Source organism: Plecotus auritus, assembly GCF_963455305.1.
Source record: "Plecotus auritus genome assembly, chromosome: 3".
NCBI classification, from domain to species: domain Eukaryota; kingdom Metazoa; phylum Chordata; class Mammalia; order Chiroptera; family Vespertilionidae; genus Plecotus; species Plecotus auritus.
The window spans coordinates 15,770,260-15,796,870 of record NC_137772.1 but is presented as its reverse complement, the minus strand read 5'-3'; the positions used below and the strand labels follow the sequence as shown (position 1 = coordinate 15,796,870).

At 36.5% G+C, this 26,611-nt stretch overlaps 1 protein-coding gene across 3 annotated transcripts in view; it reads right to left on the bottom strand.

Annotated features, from left to right (window-relative positions):
- The window catches only part of SGCZ (sarcoglycan zeta), a gene marked incomplete at its 3' end in the record, with an annotated part of 649,851 nt that overhangs the window by 43,979 nt on the left and 579,261 nt on the right, over positions 1–26,611 (bottom strand). For 2 of the 3 annotated variants that reach the window (XM_080660708.1, XM_080660709.1), the window contains one exon: positions 8,080–8,202. The exons of the other annotated variant lie outside the window; for it this stretch is intronic. In XM_080660708.1, the coding sequence (XP_080516834.1) occupies positions 8,080–8,202 (123 nt within the window). The remainder of the gene's footprint in view (positions 1–8,079; positions 8,203–26,611) is intronic. 3 annotated transcript variants of the gene reach the window in all.

Sequence of the window (26,611 nt, the reverse complement as noted above, 5' to 3'; positions counted from 1 at the left end):
TATCACCCAGTAATTGAACTGTTTGGACATTTATCCCAGATAAGTGAAACTTATGTAACACAAAAACTTGTGCACAGATTTTCATAGTAACTTTATTCATAATACCCCAAAATGTAAACAACCCAGATGTTGTTCAATGGGTGAATAATTAAATAAACTATGGTATATTCACACTGTGGAATACTACTCAGTAATAAAGAGGAAGAAACTATTGATATTTATATATATTTAATTTAAGTGAATCTCCAAGGAATTACACTGAGTGAAAAAAACTATCTCAGAGGGTCACAAGTAAGTGGTTCTCTAAATAACATTCTTAACACACAAAAGATTAAAGTGAGAGAGGGTGTGATTTCAAAAGGGCAAGAAGGGAAACCTGTGGTGATGAAAGTGTTCTGTATCTTGACTGTATCATTGTCAATATCCTGTTTATGACATTGTTTTGCAAGCTGTTATCCTTGTGGGAAACTGGCTAAATGTTGCATGCAGCCTTTCTGTGTTTGCTCAATCTTGCACATGTAACCCGTGGTACCAACCTGACCCACCTCCAGTGCCCCTCTCTGATGCCCTCTTCACTTGAGCCCTTGTCCCTGCCATGCTTCTTTCCCAAGCTCAAGTGCCACTCTCCTATCTTTTCACCTTCCACTTACTTGCTCTTGCTTCCACTGGTCTGTCTTTGCTCTTAACTGACTGTCTTTCAAAGGCAGGAAGAAAGGGAGAGAGAAAGGGAGGGAGGGAGGGAGGGGAAAAGAAGTTATCTGTTCATTTGCAATGAGCTTCTACATCTGTATTACAGGCCTTTGTCCCATAAATGGAGATGTAAATACTCAAGCTTGGTTTCTACCCTCAATACAAAACAGCACAATTATCTGTTTTTAACTTAGTTTCACACAAACTGTTATCTATCCAGCTCTAAAATATTGTCTCAACCTCCAAATTCACCTCAGCCATGAATCTTCTGGATTTGCAGTTTGCTTGCTATTTCCTGGGTATTTCAATGTCAGAATTCCTCTATTGATTTTGACTTGACTTCTTTCATTCAGCTCTAGACATTCTGAGTTGCCTAAAAGTAATTTTCTACTTTAACTCTCCAAAACTCAGTTCTTGACGTCAACCATTTAGAGTTGCAAAGGGATGGAAAAATGAGTTGATTGATCTACCTAGAGAGTATACATTGAGAGAAACTTTTTAAATATGCCATAATAAACTTTTTATCCTGATACTGGTAGTAAGATTTCAGTTTGATGAAGATGACAATAGAAAGTGAAGATATTTTCTTGATTTCTTTTTTATTTAAATGTATTGGGGTGACACTGGTTAATAGGATCATGTAAGTTTCAATGTACATTTCTATGATACATTATCTGTATATTGCATTATGTACCCACCACCCAAAGTCATATCATCTTCCATCACCATGTATGTGGCCCGTTTTACATTTCTCGTATGACATGATAGCAATGGCTTTCAGAAAACAGATATGTCAAAATTAACTGTGTAGGCATCTTCTGCAATAGGTAAAATAAGATAAGGGAGATTGCCATGGATTGGAGAAGAGCACACATTTTGAAGGCTGATATTGTCTAAATGGTAATATATTAAAACGATGCTTTTTTTCTTTCTTTCCCTTCAAAGTCACGATTAGGTTTCTATATTATTAAATCACTTCCTGTGGCAGAAGTGGTTCCTTTTCTCATTTAATCCATTCTTCCTTTACTAATAGAAGTTCCCATCCCAAGTTTTAGCAAAGGACATAACCTCCAGGTGAAGCTAGCCTTTCCGGGTACACATAAGCGCACGACTAAATTTTGGCCAATATGTGACAGCATCAAGCTGATCACGAGGGGCAACAACCTGATGGAAAGGGTTGCAGACATGGAAGTTTTAAGGACCCTATCATCACTAGATGTCTTAGTATCTGCCAATGTCTGAACTCTGATAGGAGAGAAAAATAAAATGTATACTGTTTGAGCTCCTGTATTTTGGGACAACAACTAGTACTACTTATCCATATTGTGTCCTTCTGTTGACATTTTTTTTCAAGCACTCTTCTATTATCTCTAAATATCTAGTAAAGTGTATAGTTTTCCATTTCTAATATTGAATATACAATTTCCATGCCATGTATTTTCAACTCTCTTATTTTATTTTCTTCATCTGTTGTGCAATGTATTTTAATTTCCTTTACAACTATCTACCTTAAAAACATCAAACAAATCAGGAGAACATTAATGGCATTAAAAAACTATGATATGGCCCTGACCGGTTTGGCTCAGAGCGTCGGCCTGCGGACTGAAGGGTCCCAAGTTCGATTACAGTCAGGGGCATGTACCTTGGTTGCGGGCACATCCCCAGTGGGGGGCGTGCAGGAGGCAGCTGATCGATGTTTCTCTCTCATCGATGTTTCTAACTCTCTATCCCTCTCCCTTCCTCTCTGTAAAAAATCAATAAAATATATTTAAAAAAATTATGATATGGTGGTTGTTATTAAATGCCAAATTTGTGCTAGGGTTCTTCCTAAGTGATTTTCAATATATCTTTTACCTCCACCAAAATCTTATGTGGTGTTTCCTCTAAATACTCCCTTAAAGAAGAAAAACAGAGGCTTAGAGAGATTCAATGATTGGTACAGTACGGAAGACAGACAAATGACCCCCTCTCCAAAGATGGTCACTCCCTAAATCCTGCTGCCTGTGAATATGCTACGTGACAAAAGGGGTTCACAGATGTAATGGTGGTTATTAACCTATTGACCTTAAAATAGGGGACCCTCCTGGATTATGCAGGCATCTGGACAATGCAATAGGCAATGGAATCACATGAGCTATTAAAAGCAGATGGCCTTTTCCCAGCTATGTCAGAGGAGGCTACTGGAGGGTTTGAATCATCAGAGGAACTCAACCCAGTGCTCCTGGAGGCAGCAGACTTGGAAAACCTGCGAAGGAAGATGTGTGGCCTCCAGGAGGGAACCCCAGCTCCGGCTGACAGCCAGCAAGCAAACAGAGAAACTGCACACAGTTCCAGGACACCACATTCTATAAGTAATATATTTTTAAACTTCATCATTATATATAAGAAATCAGATAATTCATTTATGTGATGGAAGGGTAAATTATATCTTTGAGATATTTGGGGATTTAAGGCCCATAGCTATAAGATAAATTTTAAACATCAATGGAAAAATTTAAAACCACTACAAAAACATGTTAATTCAACATACCCCAAATATTTTTTAAAGTGACTGTCCTCTTTTAAGACATTTTCCACATTTTTATTATAAAAGTATATTTTCAACTTTTGCTTTAACAAAAGTAGGAAAGATTTAAATGATAGCTTGGAAAAATAAGTCATGGAGAGGATTACCAATAAGGCCTGGTTCATTATTTATGCACTTCAAAACCTTCCAAAAGTTTCACCTGGAGAGTTGGGCATAAGGTAGAGTGGTACTAATCACTAGTGTCTCCAAAATCTTTCTCCCCAGGAGGTTTAAAAAGCAACTGGAAAACTAGGTGAGTGAGTTGGGTGATTTACCCTAGTCTGTGAACTTGAAATGCCACACTCCAGTAAATTAATGCCTGCACAGTACTTTCCTCAGAGCCTGATCTAATCACATTTCTTCAAGTACTATTTGGACCAAGGAGCTCCATCCATCCTGCCGGCTGAGTGGTACACATTCTTGGCATTTGGACAGATGGGGGGAACGATGGTCCCGCATAACAGAACGCTTGGTTCCAAAGCTGCCCCCTTCACCATGTGCCAATTTAACAGACAAGAACAAGGATGTAGCAGACTAACTAATAAAAACAACCCAGAAAATATTGATTTCAACCCAGAAACATGGTGTTTAATTTAAAAGACAGCTCTTCAGAAAATCCTTTCTTCAATTGTCACACAGGTATTAGAACGTGTCTATCTTCCCAGGCACTCAGCTAGAACAGAGACAAAGGAGTGGTACTTTTGCTTTTCAAGTCAACACAAGGGCATTGGGTACATGCGTGGCTGGGATTCATTATTCTTTCAGATTGCCTGTTTTAATTTCTACTCTCGGAAAATAAAAGACATACTCTTTCTCCTCAGACATTTAGCTTCTTTTTTTTTTTTTTCCCTTTTCACTCAAATACAAAAAAGAGAGGTCTAAGTCCAACCGATAGCATTTAATTTGACATTAAGGTATTCTATAGGGCTAAAGTCTTTCCCTTTATAAAGCCAAATGACTTATACATGCACTTTGTTTCCAAGTGAATATACGGCATGGAATACAAATGAAAGTACAAATTGAAGTTGATAGATTCTGCCTGAAAGCACTAAATTTGAGTCTTCTGAGTGTAAAGGTTTCTATCTTTTATTTGTTTATCTGCTCTCAAAAGATAATTGCATTAAGTGATATCACTGGCCAATATTAGGGGATAAAAAATGCAAATAAGGTTTGCATTCAAGCATGCATATGTGAGCTAACATGTGAAACTCCAAAATATCCAATGACACAGAGAGGGCATGTAAAGGTCAAATAAGTGTATTCAAATTAAGATTTAAGAGAGATTAATCAGGGAACTTATATGTATATATGCATAGCCCATGGATACAGACAATAGTGTGGTGAAGGCCTGGGAGGGGCGGGGGCTGGGTGGAGGGGGTCAATGGGAAAAAAGAAACACCCAAGGGACATCTATAATACTTTAAACAATAAAGATATTTTTCCAAATGAAAAAAGAAACACAAATTAAGATTTAAGTAAATAATTACTGAGCAAGTCAAGTAATATCAAGAGTAAAGAGTTATACATTTCAAATGTATGATTGCTCATCATAGCGATAGGCGACTGAGGAGTGATTGTGTTCAGATAACCATTTGCCATTTTCCTTCTTTCCTCCTGAACACTAGTATTTACATGTATGAGGTAAATTCCTGCTACATTTTAGGAAGGGTAAATGTAAATATCCTGAGTGATACTAGATCAATGAATAACTTTAGTCAGCAATGATTTTGCCTCAGGTGTATAGACACACTAAATAAATGCATATACTTCTGTTGCCCTGAAAGAGAAGTCCATGTACAAAATGCCATTGTTTGCAAAGGATAAAGTTAGGAAGGGCTTTAATTCCTAAGAATCTTCCTTAAATAGAACATTTTCGTGTCACAAAGTTAAAATTCTAGAATAAACTTCACACAGATCTCTTGTCACTTCAACTTTGAAGTCTTGTCAGCGCAGCTAACTAATTATATGAAGCACCCGGGAGTCAATGTTTCTTTGCAGTGTTATGTGTTAAATGATTCAAGCACTGCTTTAAAGTGTATGTAGGCTTACTAATCAATTCTCGTTCCCCTAAATTGCATGCTACGCTATGCACGATTTTCTCCTCCAAGCATGTAAAATTCTAAATTATATTTGCCTTTGATATATTTTTTCCCCTTTATTTTAGGACTTTCACAGGAAGGAACACAGCTACTATAAAATTAATATGCAATGATCTAGTAAAGGAGTGCGGACCTAGCAGGGTTTTGAGAGGGCACGTGTACGCTTGTGTCTGTGAGAAACAGAAATGTGCCTGGAGACTTGGGGAGGTGGTGGTGGTTCTAATCAGTCAAGTTACTCTCCATGCATCTGTTAACAATGTGGAGAGGCACTCCCATTCTTTCATCCTAAGTGCTGTTCTTCGAACCCTTACAAAATTATGTTGGATTCAGAAATGATGGTCTCAGGATTACATTATTTTGTTGTTTGGGATCTTCTGGAATCATATAGTACATAAATCTATTGTAAAACTGATTAATTTTCTGAGATAATTGGGAGATACAAATCAATCAAGGATATATGAAGAATAAACTCAGTTATGTGTATAATTTTGAGATAGAGAAAGAAGTAGAAAAAGAGAGCCAGAGTGAGATAAAATTATTTATCCATCTATACATACATATATAATATATACTATAGATACATATATACACACACATTCATACAGACACAGGGGGAGAGAGAGCAAGAAAAAAATGAACAGGTTAGCAGAGATGACTGCCTCAAGACAGTTAAGTAAAAGGTAGAAAAACTTAGATTTCTCAGGGGGCACATTCTCCCATGACTTAATGGCTCAAATTATAGCCCACGGATACCAAGAAAAAGAGGAAAATAAAATTGAGTACCCACCTACCTCCAAGAAAAAAAATCAAAAACTACTGAATGTGTCTAATTTTGTAAAGAGAGCACTCTACTGCAATTGTTATGAGACATGTCAAGGTAACATAAAGATCAGAGAAAGTTATAATTCCATGAATCCTAAAAGCTGTCAAGAGCTCTAGAACTTTCCTTCATTTATGAATGCAAAGTACCCCCTGGGAAAATATGAATATTGATTAAATAATTTTGGGGTAATTGGGTAATATCCTAAATGCTATCTCGGGATTGTGCTGCTATCAAAGCTGATAACCAATAGGCACTACCAAGGTTCAAAGATTGTTAAATATTGAAATCATATGTGCCCAATATCCCTGAGTGCATTTCTAACCACATTCCCGACTTTTCTACCAACCAGCAACTCACAAAGGGCCCTAAGTTAATGTCCTTAGTGATTTGTCTGTGTTCTACACAAACCATATATTCATACTTTTTTAAGTCTCCCTTGCCCCCATCACAGGACTTAGAAAGGTCAATTTGGTTAATTTTTGCCTCACATTCATACCTCCTTTCCTGACCTTTCCAAGGAATTTTAAGAAAAAATGGAAAATAAGGCAGATGGACAGTAATAGGGGCCACAACCAGACACCAACCTGATGTTACAGGCCTCAGCTACTCAGCAGGACACTCTCACAAAAGATAGGAGGACAGGAGGGTGGTAGTGGGTGTGAGCAATCCCAGGGATGGCCAGTGAGGATCCCCTTTCAACAACCCTTGTTGAATTTCATTGTTACTTAATAGCACATCTTTCTTGAAGTCCATGCAGCCATGTCTGGGACATTGACAATATTATTTTTCTCCTTATTAATAAGAATAAAGAGCTAACCTTTACGTCTTTATTATGTGTGGAAAACCTTCTAAACATACAGATGCACACACAGGCATGCATGTGCACACACACAAAATTGGACACTAAATTTATCATTATCATTTAGATTAAGAAAAATTGGAGGCATAGATAATTTATTTAAAATATTGAATAGTAGAGATAGGATTCAACCTAAAAACCCATGGAGAGCAGAGGCCAATTACCATGCTAACTGCTCTCACATAGCCCAGAGGACTAAGTTGGACCTAACCAGATATGATAGATATCCCAGGAGCTCTTCCCAAACTCCGATCTGGATATCACTAAATCAAAGATATTTCATCTTTTTTTCTTTCTTAAAATAATGTAGGCCTCGTTAGCTAGTTTTAATAAAACATGTATTATTGTTGTGAATGGAATAATTGAATAGAAATTGTGCTTAAAATTGTCTTTAAAAATTATTCGCTGCTCCCAATCACCCCTTTAACTTTCTGTTTTTTGGTGTGTGCGTTTTTTGTTGTTGTTGTTCTTGCTTTTCAGTTTCAGTTGTTGATTGACTTATGACCCTAATGTTAGAACCCTAATTTAATAACTCCTAAAAATATATGATCTGCACTATTTCTTGGTTTATATACTTTTTAAGAAAATTATGAGCTCTAAAGAACAATCATTTAGTTTACTTATATTATAATCTTTCCACTACTTCATTTTAAAGTTGGTATTTACACTTTAGTTCTTCTTTTACATATCTTTTATTTTTAAATAATATCTCTAAATTTTATCTGTCTATCACTGATAGAAAGCTTTACCTAGTGTTTGACCTACCTTTTATCTTCCACCATTCATACCCACTTTCCTCCACCTATCCCTCCCTGAGACTCACAGCTTAATTATACATCAGCAAGGTTAATGTTTACATTCATTTCAGCATCCATAACCAAGTGCCTTCTCTTTGAAGACTGTTGGAAAATCAAACATTGTGATGCCATGTGAAACTCAATTTTGGATATGGGGATCACACACCTCATAAAGTAGCTTTTTTTTTCCAGTTATAAATTCTGTGAAGAAGTAAACAATGTTTCAATACCTCAATCTACAGTACCTGTAACTTTCAGCTTTTCAGCCCCAATGGTAATCTCATCTTCATCTGCAGAAAATAGCACCCTGCCATCTTCGCTCGCTCTCACTTCAAATCTTTTACACTGAGCTTCCACAGCATCAGCTCCTACGGTCAGAGGAAAGGTTTACAAAGGAAACTGGTCAGCAGGAAATCATCAATATGTACTTTTAGGAAGATAAGAGACATGCATATATTGTTTAGTTTATCTCTGCAGTATGTTTTACACCCAAATTAATATTTTTAATTGTTATACCTTTCATTAGCCTGTACAATTTGGAAGAATATTGCTAGGCTAGGATGGTTGGGCATACATCTGACATCTAAATGTCTGATGCGATCCTAAAAATGTTTGTGGGGTTAGCTAGTTCAAAACTCTGTATATAAACAAGGAGAGACAATGTCTGCTTTGTGCTTTGTTGCAGCCTGAAAATGGGGCATTATACCCAGCACGTGCTGCAGGCTCAATAAATACTTATGGACTGAATGACTCATGTTTTCTCTCTACACGCAGAAAATAGGGCCCATACCTGCCACATCACAAGATACCTATATAGCATTATTCAGTTGTGAAACTTTAGTTACTTTACATTTCAGAGTCTAATATTTAAATTCGTTCACCCTTTACTATCACTGAATGTGAATCCCTTAATAATCTTGCATACATATACATGTTTATGTATATATAAGTATTTTAGTGCTCCCCAACATGTCTTCTAATAAAATTTTTTCTTGATTTGTTAAAATATAATATTAAATACATATAATTACTGTGTAGACTTGAAATCTATTTTTTAATTTATTGGGTACTTTTACATATTAATCCATTCACAGACTACACCCATCTCCCCTATTTGGAAAACACAATGAACATGAGAGTTTGGAGGGCTTCGGGAAGAAGAGAAAGCAGGTCAGAGGGTGAGGAGTTGTTCCTTCCATAACATTTACTTGTTTTCACGTATGGATCTGTATCTTCCCCTCTTGTTAATATTTGGAGCATCCCTCCTCTGCCATATACCTACATCAGAAGCTTCTGCGAGTTACAACGCAGCCCAGTCAGGGACCTAGGCATGAAACACTCTGTGCATAGTTCTTTTCTTTTATTTCAGCATACGCTATAACTTAATGTTTGCATCTTCCCGAAATTCATACACCGACATTTTAACCCCCAGAGTAGTGCTGTTAGGAGGGTAGGCCTCTAAAAGGTAATTTGGCCATTAGCGTGGAGCCCTTGTGAATGGGATTAGTGCCCTTACGAAAGGACGCGAGAGTGCACTCTGTCTCTGCAGTCCTCCAAGTGAGGACACAATGACAATTTGGTTGTCTGTGAGCCCGTCAGAGGCCTCTCACCAGACACTGGATCTGTTGGTACTTTGATGTTGGAATTCCCAGTCTCCAGAACTGTGATAACTTTACTTTTGTTGTTTAAGTCACTCAGCCAATGGTATTGAATTATGGCAGCCTGAACTAAGAAAATGTACTGCCATTATTTACTAAATACTGCAGGAATCAGGCCAAAACTGGCTCTCCAACATCCCCCAAGGGGTCCTGGATTGTGAGAGGGCCCAGGTCAGGCCGAGGGACCCCACCGGTGCACAACTGGGGCTGGGGAGGGGCCGAGGGAGGACTTCAGGGTATGTCTGGCCCTTCTCACCCAGTCCTGATTGGCCAGACCCCAGGAGCAAGCTAACCGGTCAGAGCGTATGCCCCCTGGTGGTCATTGCACGTCATAGCGAATGGTCAAATGGTCAGACACTTTGCATATTAGGCTTTTATTATATAGGATATGACCCTCTGGAATTGAAAACATGAGATCGTCTTTGTATTCTAAAATATCCTCCAAATTTAAAATTGAGTCTGGTTTCTAGTGGGTGCTTAGTAGGACAATGTTAGGTAATTAAATTCTAGACTTAAGCTTACTTTGTTTTCCTTAGTCCTCAGCCCTACACCCAATTCTAGCCCACTGGCTTTAATGACTTCACCTTACCATCATCATAGTTTCTGAGGATCACTGAACAAGAGGAAAAAGTTAATTCCAAACCCTGATAACATGAGAGATAACTCTCTGAAAATAAGATGTATATGTTTTTTACATTCTGTAACTACATACATTTTTTCAGGTCAACACAGAAAATTTGAAAAGCTGCTATGACAACCTCACAGGCTGTCAAGTTTAAAACAGCATGAATTATATTTTAAAATCAGTTCTTTATCTTTCTTTAAAGCAAAGAAGTTTCCTTATGGAATTTAATGACAATATTGAAAAAAACCATGGAAGATCTATTGTCCTTCATAACAGTCATTGCATTTGGTCTTGGAAAAGTTATTTCAGCAGCCTGCATTCAGTTGAGTGTGTTTTCTTCTAATTATGGTCTACATTGTTCTTTGAATTTTTGAACGTAGTAATAAAACTGGGTAATGTTTGAAAAAAATGTCTAAGGCCAATGTATTGATAAATGTGAATTGTGAATTTTGTGGCCTCTATGTTTTAATCTCTCTCCAAGGAACTCAGGCATATATTAAATATTAACTTTCTGAAAGATATTCTAGCTATTATACACATAAGACATTAACATATATATTATGTTACTTCCTACACATATATTAATTATTGGGTGAATTGGTCTGCACAATATATCACTGACTTAAATGATATTAAGATACATTAGATCACTACACACTACATACATACATACTTACATTCATACCTACATATAAAAGCAATATATACACACACTAACAAAACTTTTCTTGATATAATAGTTAATGTCATTATATAAGAGATGCTTCATTAATATAAAAATGAGATATTGTATGTCATAAACTATTAGAACTGTAAGTAAAGTATCTGGGTATGGCAAGGTGAGTTGAAATCTTAATTCATTAAATTTAAATAAGCAAAGCAACTAAGTAAATGCACCTGGAATAGAAGAGAAGCATCTAGGTAAAAAATAAATGCATGCAGAATTATTAAAATATATACATAAATTATTATTGCAGACTACACTTTATTCAACATATTAGTGTAATTACAGAAGACAAATTGCAAGCAATTAGCAATGCATTGATAGTAAATAAACATTCACTTCAGAAAATAATTTTGAATATATTGTGCTTCTGTAGATTGCTTTTCTTTTCTGCAAATGAAAACCAATAAATATATGTAGTTGAGCATATATTACATTGTTGTGAATATTTATGCTTAAATTTAGTATATTAGGCTATATAAAACTAAATTTATTACATCTTAACATGCACTGTGTTGTCTTATTCTGTTTTTTATGTTCCTGGCATCACAGATTCTCCAGGTTAGGTCCACTTAGGATCCAGTGTACACAGGAGAGGTGATGTCCAGTTCAATTGTATCTCAACCAGTGAGGCCTCAGGTGTCGCCAGAGAGCAATGTGCCTGATGACTCTAGGTAAGGAGCTCTGTTTCCTTAAATAGATCATAAGAGATGGGGTTGTTCAGGCAGTTCTATATTTTATTAGTTATCTTAAACCCCAACTCACTAACTATAAAGTATCAAAACTAAATGTTTCCTTAGGTATATCTCTGAGGAAATTTATTCTAGCAACTTCAAAATCAAACAAAGAGCAGTCAGGGATAGAAGAAGTGAGAACTGGCAGGAAAAAGAGAGAAAATGTGTAAGCAAAAGAATAGGTTCCATAAAAGGATTGAAGAGTTCAATCCATATCCAAATATTTTCTCTAGTTCATTTAATGTTCTATGTATTCTTCACAAAGAAGCAAACCAAAATAACAACTAAGCTAATTTCTTTGTTATCCTGGGATACTGTTCCATTGCCTTTTAAAAATCCACATTTCTGCCGAAACCGGTTTGGCTCAGTGGATAGAGCGTCGGCCTGCGAACTGAAGGGTCCCGGGTTCGATTCCGGTCAAGGGCATGTACATTGGTTGCAGGCACATCCCCAGCGGGAGATGTGCAGGAGGCAGCTGATCGATGTTTCTCTCTCATCAATGTTTCTAGCTCTCTATCTCTCTTCCTTCCTCTCTGTAAAATATCAATAAAATATATTTTTAAAAAAATCCACATTTCTTATAGTCGTATTCAGTAGCCAAAGACATGTTTTGATGGGAAGTACAGAGGCTCTAATAATTTATCTATTGTCTTTGAATTTTCTACACTGAATCAGTCAATTACATGAATTGGAAAATTTTCTTCAATAGAAATCTCCAAAGGTGCTAAAACAATATATTACCACTAGAAGCCCGGTGCACGGATTCATGCACCTGTGGGGTCCCTCAGTCTGGCCTGTGCCCTCTTGCAGTCTGGGATCCCTCAGGGGATGTTGGACTGCCGGTTTCAGACCAATTCCTGCAGGCCAGTGCACGAATCCATGCACTGGACCGGTTTTGGCCAATCCTGCACTGGGCCTCTACTATACATATAAGATCTTTGGTTAAGCTCTTCCTGCCCTCCCCCCTCCTCTCTTCCCTCTGAGATTCATCAGTCTGTTCCATGTTTCCATGCCTGTGCATTGAGTGTCTGCCCCCTGGTGGTCAGTGAGCATCATAGCTACTGATCAAATGGTCGAACTGTCGCTTAGGCTTTTATATATATAGATTGGGCCTTATGGTATAATTTAGTACTGATTTAAAGAAAATAAGGCAAAGATCAAAATGAGTATGTCATCTCTACTGTGTTTTCCTCAAGCATATCATAATGAATTTTTTTGTCTATATAACTGCAATTTTATATGTCTGTCAATACTTTCTAGGTCTTAAAAATGAGTATTATTAAATGATTAGAAATCCCCATGAGAAAAACAAAAACAAGATTCACTCCACTCCACTAAATTCGGTGTTCCGAAACTCCTGATTTAGAATAATCATGGGCCAAAGAAAACAAAACAAAGTTGGAAACAAAAAATGAAGCTGCTTTAATGAAATCTAGATATACAGAGGCCCTGTACTTTATTTACTTTACACTATGTGTGTCATTAAAACTTGCATGGGAAATGCATCAGTGCACTTGAGGAGGGGAGCAGAAGCAGAACAAGTAAGAGGTCACCAGGGCCAGGCTGGAATCTGCAATTCTCCTAGGATCCTGCCAGAGATCAGTCTTACCTCACACTCCCCCTGCCTCCCCAACACACACACACACACACACACACACACACACACACACACACACACACACGAACTGTCTTCTGCTTTGGAATCAGAGCAGGAGCCATTCTCCTCCAGCAAGTAGGGTTGCTACAAGAACTCTGAAGTTACATTCTCCATCCATTGCAGTCCTACTTGGGACTTCCACCCCATGTCCGGACCACTACATCACAATTCCTCAATAAAAATTTCTTTTAAACTTCAGTGAATTCCAATTCTTTCCATCATTTGTATTTCAGTACTTGGTTAATCACGCCCTCGCCTATCTATTCATCCCTACAATCACATATTATTGGGACCCCTCATCCTTTTTTAAAGTTATGAAAACTTACACATATAAAGATTATATAAATAGTGTTACCAACCACCCAGACAAGTAAATAGGTATTATTAACAACATAGATAACATGTTCAATGCAACCTTTTCTTAATCATGTGTCCCTTCCTTCCCTGGGGAGCTCCAATGTCAACATTATCTTGAAATTAGTTTCTACACTCCCATTTTATAACTGTACTTATGTAAATATTCTTAAAACAGTTTTTAAAATTGACATGTTTTGAGTTATATATATGTATACAACATACCTTTATAGTACTTATATTTTTCAGTGACTAGGTTTTTTGCATACAACATTAAATTTGTTAGATTCATCTATTTCAATACATGTTTCTCCAGTTTATTCATATTCACTATTTTATTCTATCATATAGATAGACCACAGGTCAATGATCCATTTTCTACTGATAATCTTTTAGGTTGTTTCTGGTATATCAGAGATAGTAACGATGATGCTGCAAAACTTTGTACAAGATTGCTTCTATACTTAGGCAAGAGTTTTCTAGGGCTTACATTTGGGTGTGAGATAGTAGAAAATGTACTTTAAACTTAGTAGATAACAAAAAGTTATTTTCCAAACTGATTAACTTTCCTCCCAGAAAATATGAGAGTTCCTGTAGCTCTGCATCTTTCCAAACACCCAGTGTTATCCGGCTTCAAATTTTTGCTAATCTGAGCATGTAAGAGATATGCCGTTATGGTTTCAATGTACAATTCCCTGATTACTGTTGGAATAAACATCATTTAAATACCACTTCTCTTCAGTCTTACCGACAATAGATTCCTCAGAGTCAGTCCGTGGGGCCAGTGGGGCTGACTCTCTAGAAGTGGTCCATTTCTTAGAGTGGTATTGTTTTCTCTGACCACAGCAATTAATTCATGCACAAGCACCTGACTCAAACACTCTCCTGATTTTTGGGCTAAGTTTTGAAAGAGACACATTCTTCTTTTCAGATCACAGACACTGACCATGATATACACTTGAAGCTTTTAAGTCTAGCTCCCATGTGGAAAAAGTCTGCCTGAGAATTCATTCAATCCACAAGAAAGGAACAGAAAGAGAAAGACAAGGACAGAGAGACAATCCTGAGTAATTGCTTAAACAACTGGGTGCAGTCAGAGAAAAAACAGTGTACCCTGAACTTTCCAATTATATGAATCAATAAATTACTCACCATACCCATGTTGAATAGTGCATACATTGTGATTTGTCTTTCTTTCAGTTGCATTTTTGTTACTCTTTATTTTCTTCTTCTTTATGCTTTTTGTGCAGTCATTCTCTCTCTCTCTCTCTCTCTCTCTCTCTCTCTCTCTCTCTCTCTCTCTTTTTCTCTCTCCCTCCCTCCCTCAAATAGAAATTACTGAATCGCTACAAAAATTCATCAGTGTCTAATTTAAATATATATATCTGAAATGATGCTGTTGAGAAGGCTAATATCATATACTGAGGCAAATTCTCTTATAGACTTTTGTGTTGGGCAAACTAGAGTTCTATTTAGATTTTTCTAAAACCTGACCTTAATGGTATAAATGTAATATTTTACACTTGTATTCTTGTTGTTTTGGTGATTAATAATAATAATAATAATAATAATAATAATACTTAGAGACTACCTAGCCAACCATTTCATAAACTACTATGGTATTTTTTTCCTGAGCCTGGTCTCTATGAATTTTGAGCATCAGGTAAAATCTATCTCTTTATTCCACTTTTGTTGACCAAGTTGTTTAAGAGAAGTGAAAGTTACTATTTTGTCCTATTGTTTTGTTTAAGGGTCCCAATCAAACCACATATGTGCAAAATATTCTGGCTTTTACATAGTATACAAACATAAAATTATAGCACTTCAAAATTGTAGATGGTACAAAGTTTGTGGGTGACTTATTATTCTTCAAAAATTGTTTACATCTTATATGAATTCATGCTCTTTCAATTCATAAAGGTAAAATAAAAATAAAAAAGGCATTCACATGCAGTGAATAAATGTTATCTGATAGAATTATTATATCCAAGTGGAATCAATGAACGCTTAAGTAATGAGACAAGATTACCTAAAAAGGCAATAGAGGAGATAAAATGGGATACTAAAAAGCAATCAGCTGATGAAACAGGGCAGGAATGGAAAATAAGATGATAAAAAATAGAGGAAGTAAAGAGAAAAGAGACAGCAAGATGGTATTTTTAAATGGAAAGATATCAATAATTACAGTTAAATATAAATGGGCAACAACTAAACACTACAATAAAAATTTTACCATGTTGCCCACAGTATATCACAGTGTAGATTCCAATCATAAGTAGGAGTGAGGCTCAAAATCAGAAGAGACTGGGGAAAAATATGCCAATGATAGCACTCCTCGGAGAGACCAAGAGGACTGATGCCACCTAATGGAAACCTTATTTTTTTTAATGTGCTATTTTTTTCTTTATTGATTAAGCTATTACCTATGTGCCCTTGTCTCCCCATTGCCCCCCCTCCCCTCACTCATGCCCTCACCTCCCTAGTGTCTGTATCCATTGGTTGGGCTTATATACATGCATACAAGTCTCTTGGCTGATCTCTCCCTCTTCCCCCCGCCCTTCCCTACCTTCCCTCCGAGGTTTGACAGTCTGATCGATGCTTCTCTGTCTCTGGATCTGTTTTTGTTCATCAGTTTATGTTGTTCATTATATTCCACAAATGAATGAGATCATGTGATTTTTATCTTTCTCTGACTAGCTTATTTCACTTAGCATAATGCACTACAGTCCCATCCATGCTGTTGCAAATGGTAAGAATTCCTTCTTTTTTTACAGCAGCATAGTATTGCATTGTGTAGATGTACCCCAGTTTTTTAATCCACTCATCTGCTGATGGGCACTTAGGCTGTTTCCAAATCTTAGCTATGGTGAATTGTGTTGCTATGAACATAGGGATGTATATATCTTTTCTGACTGGTGTTTCTAGTTTCTTGAGATATATTCCTAGAAGTGGGATTACTGGGTCAAATGGGAGTTCCATTTATGGTTTTTTGAGGAAACTCCATACTGTTCTCCACAGTGGCTGCACCAGTCTTCATTCCCACCAGCAGTGCACGAGGGTTCCTTTTTCTCCGCATCCTCGCCAGCACTTATCATTTGTTGAGACAGCCATTCTGACAGGTGTGAGATGGTACCGCATTGTCGTTTGGATTTGCATCTCTCAGATAATTAGTGACTTTTAGCATGTTTTCATATGTCTCTTATCCTTACTTATGTCCTCTTTTGGAAAGTGTCTATTTAGGTCCATTGCCCATTTTTTTATTGGGTTGTCTATCTTCCTTTTGTTAAGTTGTATGAGTTCCCTGTAAATGTTGGAGATTAAACCCTGATTGGTGATAACATTGGCAAATATGTTCTCCCATACAGTGGGCTTTCTTGTTGTTTTGTTGATGGTTTCTTTTGCTGTGCAGAAGCTTTTTATTTAATGTAGTCCCATTTGTTTATTTTCTCTTTCGTTTCCATTGCCCTAGGAGCTTTATTGGTGAAGATATTGCTTTGGCATATGTCTGAGATTTTGCTGCCTGTGGATTCCTTTAATATAGACCACCAACTTACACCATACACAAAAATGAACTCAAAATGGAAAACTTCTTTAGAGAGAGAACTCAAATAAGACTGTAATTTTGTTAATATTTAGATATTAGCAACCAGTTTTGTTTATGAGAGTATTGACCTTTAGAAGAATTTAAACTTTCATTCATGTAAATCAATTAGTCTTTTCTTCTGCAGCCTTTAATGCACAGTATACTCTAGAAGACCTTCTCCACACAAGATCAGATGGCTCTTCTAATATATATATTTTCCATTATTTGTTTCAAATTTCAAATAAAACCATTACAGTTCTCCAAGGTCAACTTATTGTTTTGTTCTATAAAGTTGTAGAGATTCAACTCTTGCCGCTAAACTGCTGGACAATTAAGACAACCTCCTGTGCTTAGTAATTCCCCTTCTTATGTCCCTATTGATTTCACAGGAAACTTTTAACCTATGTTGAATTACTGTAGACACATGGTAACTTCCTTGGTTTTCTATCCTGTTCTAGTTATAGCTTTTGCTTTTTTTAACCCCAAATTGTATTAGTTATTGTGTCTGTAATAGTTGACGTTACACATATTAAAATTGTCTTGGCTTTTCATTAAATTATATTGTTTGGAAATTTTTTATCAAGTTGTAAAATACCCATTAGTATGTTCATTTGAATTGTTTTACATTTGTCAGTTAACTTTCTGGGAATCTGATAACTTTAATAAAGATGTATATTCTAGAGTTCACTTTTTTCATGTATATTTTCAATAAATAACAATGTAAAGTAATATAATTAACATAAGGCATTATTCACTACTCATTTTTATGTTCATATAAAACATTCACATCTAGAATAATTTATTGTTCCCAGAATTAATGAGCTGTTGGAATGTCAGAAAACTAAGAGAGAACAAATATAAAACCTTAATGTCCTGTCAGTGGCTGGTTAAAGGGCCAGATGCTATGGGTAATTTAATTGTGCTTATCGCCCAGCAGTAGCCTTGTGAATGTCATGACATGTGAAAGCACCTGCCCATGCCAATAAATCAAGCGATAGCACTCAATAACCTTAAGATGCCAGAATTAAATGTTCCCTTGAGTGATCGCCATCCAATAAAAATTATGGTACGTCTGAATAAATCTTTTCTGGTGGTTCTCTCATTAAGACATACTACTAATACCAGCAGCTAGCACATCTGTAGTACTTATATGTGCTAAGAATGTCACTTACATCAACTTATTTAATGATCAAAATAACAAGGCAAATGTTATCATTATACCCATTTTACAGTTAGGAATCTCAGACACAGAGAGGTTAACTTACTTGCCTAAATCACACAGCTGGTAAATGGGTGCATGAGAATAAATCCCTGTAGTCTGTCTCCAGAGCCCATGCTCTTCCCTCAGACGCTTCTCTGCTTCCTATGGCACTTTGAACTGATGCTGAACTCCCAGCAGCAGTTACGTTCCTGAGATCCTATGAGTAGGACAAACTGAGGCCTCCATTTCAGGGCATTAAGGGTCAGTTCCTTCCTCTTCACAGTCCTGTCTTCATACCTTCTTCATTCTCTTACCTGTGTACCTCTCAAAAGCACCCTCCTATGTGCTTTCTGCACCCAGCTGGTCATTTTCTCCAGGAATCCCAAAGCAAGATGTGTTAAATTCATTCTTTATCCTCTAGACATACTTTACTTGCACCCATTTATCAGTTTATTTCTAATTTGCATCACAAAGCACATCTTTAATGCCATGGCAACTCTCTGAGCTCAAACGTTTAAAGTGACTCTGCATAACAAATAGGGTCCACAGTTTTTGGACTTCTATTGAAAATGATACAACATGGACCCAACTGGTTTTTCACGTTTAAACCTGTACAAACTACCTAACAAAGTAGATAATTTTTAAATTGAGTAAAGTAGATTGTTAATTTAATACATCCAGAAATATATATATATATATATATATATATTTTTTTTTTTTTTTAAATATATTTTTATTGATTTCAGAGAGGAAGGAAGAGGGAGAGAGAGATAGAAACATCAATGATGAGAGAGAGAGTCATTGATTGGCTGCCTCCTGCATGACCCACTGGGGATCGAGCCCACAAGCCGGGCATGTGCCCTTGACTGGAATCGAACCTGGGACCCTTCAGTCTGCAGGCCGATGCTCTATCCACTGAGCCAAATCTAGCAGGGCTAGAAATATATTTATAAGGGGATAGAAATACCAAGGACAAATGAGACCCTTGGTGATAATGCAGTAAGGTGCAGAATTCTCCTTGTCAGCAGATAAGATATCACTAGGACATCTGATGGGTATAAACCAGGTGGCAGGTGCAGGGGGAAGAGTTCTGGCTCTGAAGCTTGGTGGATGCGGAAGTAGTGAGCTGGAACATAATTTAAACTTTCTAAGTGTGCTTTCCATGGCTTCGCACCAAAACGCATGGTCACTATTGAGTATGTCACATAGCTTTGTGCTTTTTGACATATACCCCTAAGTGAAAGCTCATTTATGCTAAATAATATTTCTTTATTTTCATTCCTCTAAATGTGTCTGCTACACAGAAAGAAAAAAAAAAATAATAAATTCAGATCTATTGATGTTCTGACATGAAAGAGCTTTTATTATGTTACTATAAAAATTATAAAATGACCCGGGGGAAAAGAGGCACGATAAAGGGGAGAGTGGAAGCAGGCCAACAAACCCATTTAAGATCATAATCATTATTAAATCATCTCTAATATCACATGACGTTCATGCTTTGAAACACTTATTAGAAATTCAAAACTGTTTATTCTCATTACTTAGACTGTGACCCTACTAACACTTTCCTTAACCCGTTAAATGTTAAACACATAAGAAAATTCTTGGTGTATTTTGAAAAGGCACATAGGAGTTCATCATTTTCCATGCTCAGCCAGCGGCCTTGTGCCCTCTGTCTGACAGGGAGCCAGCCTCGCAGCATCTCTTCCTTTGAGATTCTGAACACACTTTTCTTTGAAACTACTTAATCCTAAGAACCTTAAACTATTCAGTGGCGTCGGCTGAATTTTCAATAGTTTCACGTTGTTTGCATTCGTTGCCTTTGTTATCAATGTGATATCAACAAATGAATTCCCGAGTTAATTTCTATTTTCACTGAGCTTTGAGGAGGTTATTCAAAAGCAGAGGTGACCTATTTAATGTTGTATTTAAACAAGGGCTCTTCTAAAGATCAGTTGATTATGGGTGAGAAAACAGAAACAGGAGCTGTATTTTGAAGGGAAGGTGATTAGCCTCATTGAAATAAAAACACACACACACACACACGCACACACACAAACAAACCAACCAACAAACAAACAGAAAGAAAGCCTCAGTGTGACCCTGTTAACTTCACAGGAAACAGGCACCCTTGGTCAGAGTGGCTATTGCTTTCTGTCCCCAGCAGCAGCAGCTTGTGGGACTCATCCCGCCCAGCACTTGGTGTTCTTGGTATCTTTCATTCTAGTAATTGCAATGACTACACTTTATGATTTCTCAGAGCTTTTAATGTAAAAATACTTAGAATTGATGTCTTAGTGTATGACATTGAAGGCTTTATTTTCCAGATATAATACTGAAGACTTTATTTCCCACAATTCTCCAGTGCGGCTTTTTTGGATACATTTAATGATTCATTTAAAAGTGAAAATTGAGTGAAAAATGAGGCCACAGGAGACGAAAAAAGGAGATCCAATCATGAAGACTCAGGAAGACAGACTATGGGGAAAGTAAGCTTATTTTTTAGAACCACATACCGCCCTAGTCTCCCAGAATAACTTGTATCGTGACTGGTCTGTAAGTTACTTTCAGTAATCTTTGTGGAATAATACAAAATGGTGAAAGAATTGCAAAATTAGAAATGAGAGATTTTTTTTCTAAATATTGTGACATGAGAGAAGATAGGTTTTAAATAGTAGGCGTTGACATGCACTAATTCCTTGGAGGGGCTAAAGGAGGATGGACTATGAAATTTGCACTGGTCTGATGTGTTTGTGAGCATTTAGGAAAGAGAGGAGCAGACACAGGACCTCAGCTGAAATATTTAAATCTAGCCATGCCACAGCTGGATCTATGTATGAGGGAAGTATAAGATTTCATATTCTTGATTTTAGGCAAATATATGACAAAATATCTAAGTATGATATTGTGGGGAAAGGTTGCAAGTAAATTCAGAGCTAGTTAAACACCTTAACCAAAGAATTCAGATTAAGGGACTGATAGCAATTTTAAGGCAGTCTTAAGGAGATGTAGTAATACTGCTACAGAGTGTATTATCAGGGGTCCAGCAAATACTTGGAAACAAGAATTGCTCTGGTTCATTTTTCCCTTTTCCTATACTCCATTTTCTATTCCCACTGTGCTTATTTTTCTGATGTATACATTATCTGACTTGGAATTTCTCCAAAACTACACATAAGAATAGACACATACTCCAAAGTGAAATTTGAGAAAAAAGCTAACACACTTAATAGAACTAGACCATCATAAGTAATGGTTCCCACAGTTTATCTCCCTGTATTCCATGGCCAGGCCATTAGTATTGCTCCTTAGTGGTCTGGGATCCATTGCAACCTCATCCAAGTCCTTAAAACTGAGATAAATAACCTTGCATGTACACATGGACCCCTAAGTCTTATTTAGCTTCCTACCACAGATGTTTTCAGATAATTAGTCCCATAACCTTACATTTGTGAACAGTATGCCCCATTAAGCAAATTTCCAAAGACAAGTTTCTTATTGAGGCCAACAAAAATTTGCATGTTCAATAAGTCAATTATATATGAAACTCAAAGCACCTGCAATTCCGAGGTCCCACAAATGGAGCCTCATTAAAAACAAAGTTTGGTTCAGTGTATAAACTATAGACTCGTTAATTTCAGATAAGTCATACACTTATAGTGCTCACTAAACATCTAAAATATGAATTAAAAAAAACACTCTTGTATTTTGCTTACTTTATTTTACTCATATCCTGTATTAAGCTCTGTAATATATCATTTTTATTTCATTACAATCTTATTACCATTAAAATTTAAACACTGAGCTATAGTCATGGCACATTTTAAGTTATTTAATGCAATCACATAATTAACAAAATAGTGATTCAGCTCTTTAGTGCTTTCTTTAGTATTATGTTATAAATATGTACTCAATTCTTGCATTACATTTATTGAAAAAAAACTATATTACTTCCTTTTATCACCACATAAAGAGGTGGACTGGCCTAGGTAATGCTAGGATGGTGAGTATGGCCCTTTATAATAAGTGCTAATAGAGCCACCATTTTTTTTCATTTTATTCCACATGCTCATTCCTAAATACTCAAGACTAGATTTATTTCTTTGACAACTAAAGGCATTATTGTCATATTTTGAAACATATATTTTGCTTGAAAAGGAAGACATTCCATGATGTTTTCCTATCAGTCAAAGCATTAGTATTCCTGACAATTTTAGCAGATTAGCTACCCATGGTCTTGACAAGGAGAGGCCAACACTTTGCAGGGATGGTCTTTAGGACCATAAAACAGAGCACTGTTAAGTGGAACTGGCCTCGAAGAACTACAATGATGGATCCCAGACTAGGACATGGGTACTTGATAAGAGCAGGAGTACAGAAGCAGGCAAAGGCTAGAAATGACTGAGCCAAATCATCTTTTTCAGAATTCTGTCTAGGTCCTCCAAGAAGAAAATCCTCAGCATTCCTTGATCCTGCATGCCTAACTCTACATGTATTTGAGAATTTAATTAAATATTTGAGACAAAGCATTTGTTTTGTCTTTATTGTAATAACAATTTGCAACTAACACCAAAAAGGCAGTGTAATGACTCAGGATGTTATGACAATGACATAAAAATCTCATGTGATATAATTTTTCAAAACATGCAAAACATTATTTTATTTTATTTAGATACTGTAATTTTCATTATAACTGAGTTACACCAAGGGTCCTAATTTCTAAGAATGCAATCTTTGTCCTAAAATCATAGGCATCTGCTTCAATATACTACTTTCCCAAACTGATTAATTAATAAACTAATTAATAGTTTAATTAATATGATTGATATTAACAATGAGCCCTTAAAAATCAACGATGTATTTAATCATTTTACATGTATGTGTAACATTAAACTTAAGTGTTTTGTTGATCTATTCTCTAAGATTTGCAGCCTATTTTACATAAAATATTCATTCTTATTAAGTTGTCCCCGACTACTACAGCATTCTCTAAGTTAAAAAAAAATGAGTCAATGAAAAAAACATAAATTTGGTACATAAGAATAATCTGTAACCTTCTACGTTTTTTATGTTCTACACCATCTGCAGTCAATTAAGCAATTCCCAGGTGTTCACAGTAGTAATTGCTTCAATGCAAGATTACATGTCACTTTAGGGGTCTTTAAATATTTATTATAAAATCCTCATCTACATTTTTCTCCATTTATTTCAGGACAAAACATGCTGATGTTTAGTATTTACAAAAATAAGCTGATTGGGCTTGTTGAATTAATTTGTGTATTAAATTTTATTACAAAATTTGCTGAAAGTCTAAAAACATAATGATGTTGATTTAGTTGTGTCTATTCACATTCTTAATTCTAAATCTAAAATACTTCTAATTTGTGGCTAAGATTTCAAATACTCAAATAGGGTGTCATTTTGTCAGGACTACTATACAGTGGGGAATTTAATGGATGAAATTACTCATCAACTAGTTTTCTTCTCTAAAGGTAGAAAATAGTTTTTCACTTTTAGATGTGGAACAGGAGAGAAACATGGAGGCAGTGTAGCATAATGCCCATTTCATAGATGAGCAAAGTAAAATCCAGAGACTTGGTCAAGTATACAGAATTATTTACATGGAGATCTAACAAAAATTACAATTACTAACATATACATAATGCTTCAGGAAGTATCCCCCAAATTTCGCATATATTCATTTATTTAATCTTCACATCTACTTTATGAAATGAATACTGGTGGGGATGTCCAGTGTGACTTGCATAAGGGTCACCGAACTGGGAAGTGACAGCTGTTCTAGGCCCAGTGCTATTAATTATTAAAATGTAATACCTTCCATAAGTTGATTTTTTTCATTCATCCGGTGAGAGATCAACCAAAGGACTTGTATGCGTGCATATAAGTTTAACCAGTGGACACAGACACCAGTGGGGGTGAGGGCATGAGTGGGGGGTGGGGGCAATGGGGGGGATAAGGACACATATGTAATACCTTAATCCAGGGGTCCGCAAACTTTTTAAACAGGGGGCCAGTTCACTGTCCCTCAGACCGTTGGAGGGCCGGACTATAGTTTAAAAAAAAACTATGAACAAATTCCTATGCGCACTGCGGGCCCGGGACGAGTTGGCTGCTAAGCAGGACAGGCAGCGGCACCCGGCGGGCCGGATAATTGTCCTCGGCGGGCCGCATGTGGCCCGCGGGCTGTAGTTTGAGGATGCCTGCTCAATAAAGAAAAAAATGCAATACCTTCCAAAAACTAGTTTCCCAGGAAATGATGATTTCTAGGTGAAATATTTCTTTATATTATTTTGATATATAAACCATTATTAAACAAGTCTTTATACTATTTTTTCTTCATACTACTATTATTATTTAAAACCGATATATGCCTGTATTTTAAAGATACTTTTCATTGAACTTATGCTCTAATTTTTTGGTTTTCTAGAATAATTCTTAATATTTAGTCATAATCAAAGTGCCTCTTTAGCACATGTTTTGTGTCTAATCTTGTAAAATCTTAGGACATGGGAATTAACTTAAATTTGTGGAACATTAAAAATGCTCAGTGGTTTAAACAATCCAATAAGCATCAATATATATTAAATACTTGATTATAACATAGTCACTATTAAATTTTTTGTGACTAATGATGTGATTAATCCTTAAAATTATGTGATTTAATGCACTTCTTGCTTTCCAGAGGTTTAATTTTGTCATGATAGTTGGCTGGTAATTTTTTTAAAAATCTCCTAAGCAAATTATCTTGGAGCATATTGAACAGAATAAAATGCTGATGTCTCCATCAACCCTGCTGTGTGCAGTGGTAGACTCAGAAATGTCTCTTTAAAGTTGTGCTGGCTTTGCTTTCCTTCTATGGGGACACCTGTGGTGTGTGTGTGTGTGTGAGTGCGTGTGTGTGTGAGTGTATCTGTTTATCTTGGCATTTGGGGCTGTACTGAGGTGGGCAGAGAGCCATTGACACAGTTAAAAGATGTAGGGTCTCTAGTTTTTACTACAGTGTATGATTTTATCATCAGGTTACTTGATTTCTGAAATGAAAAGATGCAGCAACAGTCACAGTCACTAAGATTTTTGGGCTCTTTCTTCATCTGATCAATGACAAGTCCAGGTGAAGGTATATATCACTTAAACAATGGTCACACACATCATCTCTTGCAGATAGGTCTAGATCTTTATCCTTGAATTAAGTTGAACCAGTAAATACATTATATTTTTGCCACCCACAATTATTTTTATCTAACCGCACTTTGTTGCCTTGTTCTCTGCATTCTTTGAAGCACTAAGACAAAGTATTAGCAGGCCCAATGCTTCTTTGATGTAGAGTTGCTAAAAGCAGTATACACTGTATCACCCAATTTTCTTTTTATTAATCAACTAGAGGCCTGGTGCACAAATTCATGCACCAATGGGGTCCCTCGGCCTGGCATGCAGGATTGGACCCAAACCGGCTCTCCAACATCTCCCGAGGGGTCCCAAATTGTGAGAGGGCACAGGCCAGGCCGAGGGACCCCACTGGTGCACGATCAGGGCCAGGGAGGGACACGGGAGGTTGGCCAGCCGGGGAGGGACCTCGGGAGGGCTCCAGGGAGTGTCTGGCCTGTCTCGCTCAGTCCCGATTGGCCGCACCCCAGCAGCAAGCTAACCTACTGGTTGGAGCGTCTGTCCCCTGATGGTCAGTGCATGTCATAGTGAGCAGTTGAGCATATCATTAGCATATTACACTTTGATTGGTTGAATGAACAACTGGTTGACTGGACACTTAGCATATTAGGCTTTTATTATATAGGATGTGTACATTTCATTCAGTGTAATTTTGGTTTCCCATAAGAAGCTCATATGTTTTTTCCTTAAATGTAGTGGTAGTACATAATTAGTTACAATTCCCTTGTAACTCTACTACCAGGAAGGTCAATCTAGTTTAATTAATTACTCTATAGGATACAAATAGCTTGTATATAGATAAACTGTACTAATATTAATGCATTTTTATATATTTATACATTTTTATCTCCTTATAAACTTATTATATTTCCTAAATGTTTGTTTCATCCTATGAACTATATTATTTGTGTATATCAACTCAAAGTGAGAAGCAAACAAATCAGAGGAAAATATTTTCCTCTCACAACTCTAAAAGTGTAATTTTTTTCTTATCAAGCACATCTTCCCTAGTCATAAATAAACGGATTTGATGTGTCAGTGTGGAGTGGATTG